Source organism: Lepeophtheirus salmonis, chromosome 5, assembly GCF_016086655.4.
Source record: "Lepeophtheirus salmonis chromosome 5, UVic_Lsal_1.4, whole genome shotgun sequence".
Classification (NCBI taxonomy): domain Eukaryota; kingdom Metazoa; phylum Arthropoda; class Copepoda; order Siphonostomatoida; family Caligidae; genus Lepeophtheirus; species Lepeophtheirus salmonis.
The window spans coordinates 50636999-50640135 of NC_052135.2; the positions used below are offsets into that span (position 1 = coordinate 50636999).

The following is a 3137-nucleotide window of genomic DNA, read 5'->3' on the forward strand; positions in this document are numbered from 1 at the left end:
CTAAAGCGAACATAAAAGACGCTTTAAAAGGACCTTATATCTCAGTGAAGAAATTGAAATAACTTTCGAGTAAAAGCCGTTTTGTGAGTCTCTGCTTTTGAGTACAAGCCGTGTCGTGAGTCTTTGCTTTCAAGTACAAGTCAAGTCTTTGATTGTGAGATCAAGCTTACAAGTCCAAGTCGAGTGGAAAGTCTCCAGTCAAAATCCCCATCTCGAAAATTTAGCAATGATCCGTATATATAGCCGATATATTGTTGGTACGATTATAGTCAACAATGCATATGACTACTTACAAATTATAATTATGGAATTTACAGCCTTATATAATTTGCTCTTATTGAAGAATTTTTCACAAGATACTTGAATGAAATGAAATCTAGGAATGTTTACTATACAATGGAATAAACTTATATTTAGAGGAATAAAATATCCAAGTATTATACAGTGGTAATTTCAAGAAAGTGTGATTGTTCATGGGAAATGTCCCATGGTGAGGTGTGGTGGTGACTAAGTTGATAGGAGCTGACTGACTTTTTAGTTTTCAAGACCCTCAGCAACAGTTTCTTCAATTAATGGAGTTAACCCTCCGACGATCTTACGAATAATACTATCCTCATCGAATCCAGGACCACTTCTTGGAGCAGGTCGGGTATCTACGACATTGGTTGACCCAGCACCAGCATTTTCAGGGCTAATGGAAACAAATCCTTCTTGTACTGTTCTAGTCTCGGAGTATCCCTCAGGTCCAGCCTCGTAGACAACAGTGATAAGACTTCCATTGGGATCTACAAAGCTGTATTCACCAGTGACAAAGTCACCATCACGAGATTCATCCTGATTTATGTATGTTTGGGTTAGATCAGAGGCAACTTTGTAGGAGAAGTTGTATTGAGGATTGGGCTGAAAAAATAGAGGTATATAAGTACTTGATATGAAACGATGAGTTTAGAATGAAAGATGTCTTACATCAAAGAATTCATCTTGTTGTTGAGGACGAGCAAGGGAGGTGGCAGTTAGAGCAAGGAGGCAGATGAAGATCTATAAAGAGTGTGGGGAGGCTAGCAAATTAATATCAACTCAATTACATGGAGAAAAAAACGATTACCTTCATAATTTTTGAGGGAGTTTTTTTTTGGTGTATCTTGAAATAGATGTCAAAGGAGAATGATGATTCAAACTGGAACAACATTGACCTTTTATAGTTGTTGCTTTAATACAACTTTCGGCAGTCACCTTTTGGCATAGAAATTGTATAAAAATAAGAAGGAAAAAAAAAAGAATGGAATGGGCGCTCAATTTTTATTTTGCCTGATTTTTTTTTTTTTTTTTTTTTTGCAGGGTGTATGTTAGAAAAGGGTTAAATTTAACGTTTGGAGTCGCAAAAATAAATAATGACCTGTGTTTGAATTTATTCAATAGCAATAAACATAAAATGAACATAATACTTTAAAATGGATTGCAAATAACTAGGAAGATTTTTGCAAAATGACATTACTCTTATATTGTTAGCATTCAAAAATCGTAATAATCATTGCTGCACATGAGTGCATAGATATAATTCATATGTTTTCTATATTAGATGAATATAAGTATGTATAACAAAAGAGAACTCATAAACTAACAATTAAATTAAAATCGTAAAATTACATTTGTAGTCTTAGTCTATTAAAAACCAGTTATACTATATTGGTCAGGTGTCAATTAGAAATGTCAATTATCGTAAACTTCAATAAAAGTATTTGTACGATTGAATATCACATTTTCTAAATACTAAGACGATTATATCTCACAATTTTTCCACTTTCAAATAGAAAAAGAAGAAAAAAAAATGGCATAAAATCAGTTTGTAGTTTTTAGTGTTGAGACTTGGTACGAAACCATTTTTTTCGGTTCGGTCTTAAGCAGGAAAATGAGAAAAGGAGTGTTGTTCAAGCTTTCTGTTCAATTTTGAAGGCCTGAACGGGAAAAAAGTTAACCATTACGTGGAAGAATCTTTGAACGGCGATAGCTGTTCATTTCTTTGCTCCTTCGTTACTGTTCTTCAAAGACAGTGTTGTCCAAGATGTGGCCTGTGGGCGAGTTGCAGCCCGTTTAATTTTTAAGTGTGGCCCATTGCTCAATCTCTCTTCAAGGAGTATTTTTTGAAAAATATCGTTCTGGAAAAGAAAAACTAATAAGAAAGCTGAGAATTTTGTTTTTGAATTTCGATTCTTAAAAAGAAAGTTATTTGATCAAATTATACAGCTGCTATTCAAAAAAAAAAATTATATATATATACATATATGAATTTAATAGTTTTTTTATAAATCGTTTTTCATGAAATTTAATTTAAAAGGTTCTGTGAGCCTTTAAAATATTTCAAATGGCAATGTGGCCTATTATATTAAAAGGTTGGACATACTTGTCTAAAGACATATACCAAACTTCAAAGCCAGTGATGAAACGATGGGCACCTCATCAATTTTGTCCAAATTTAATTGGCTACAACAATACATTTTGTCGCTTCGGATGCACTGAGAGTAACATGGATTAATTTTTAATTAAGTATTGATTTAGTGACATCATCTGTGGTCCTTCAAATGGACGTCTCCCGAGGATCTTTTTTTCCCCAAATAGCTTTAATTGGGCAACAATAATTGATCACGTTAATTGTCATTCAGTTTCAAATATGAACAAATGAACAGGAAAAAATGAATATCTAAATAAATTTTTTCTCAAAAATGAAAGGCTGAACGAATGAACGAAAAATTTATTACCATTTCCAAGCCTAGTCTCCAAAATTTAATTTGTTTGGTATCGCTGATCTACGGACCAATTTTCTCCCTACACGAGTTATAAGAATTGTATATCACTTTAACCTAAATTGCGACATCATTTTATAGATGTTCACAATTTGAAAACACAGATGACGTCATCCACAAACATACCATCTATATAATTGCTCTAAGCTTTATTTTAAATGAAACCAAACCTAATCAAATTTTTCCTTGTAACTATTTAAGTCCGAAATTATTTAGAAGACCTAATTCATTGGATCCAAAATAAGTTATAACGGTCTCAGAACCGTCTAGAATTTATAGCCCGAAATCCAACACTAAATGATGTAACAACTCCTTCCGACAAAAGTTATTTTTGCA

General features: G+C 32.8%; 1 protein-coding gene across 1 annotated transcript; it reads right to left on the reverse strand.

The window, feature by feature from the left end:
- Nucleotides 1-385: 385 nt before the first annotated feature.
- LOC121118463 (uncharacterized) lies at nucleotides 386-1255 on the reverse strand. The gene is made up of 3 exons (XM_040713047.2): nucleotides 1106-1255; nucleotides 967-1038; nucleotides 386-900 (listed from the first exon to the last, which is right to left on the reverse strand). The coding sequence occupies exons 1-3, from the start codon at nucleotides 1187-1189 to the stop codon at nucleotides 535-537; spliced, it is 522 nt and encodes a 173-aa protein (XP_040568981.1). The 5' UTR covers nucleotides 1190-1255; the 3' UTR covers nucleotides 386-534.
- Between the last annotated feature and the right edge of the window lie 1882 nt (nucleotides 1256-3137).

Coding starts and splice junctions, on each gene's coding strand:
- LOC121118463 (XM_040713047.2), bottom strand. CDS start 1,189: ATGTTGTTCCAGTTTGAATCATCATTCTCCTTTGACATCTATTTCAAG. Junction 1,039..1,105: donor CTCCCTCAAAAATTATGAAG/GTAATCGTTTTT, acceptor CACTCTTTATAG/ATCTTCATCTGCCTCCTTGC. Junction 901..966: donor AACAAGATGAATTCTTTGAT/GTAAGACATCTT, acceptor CTATTTTTTCAG/CCCAATCCTCAATACAACTT.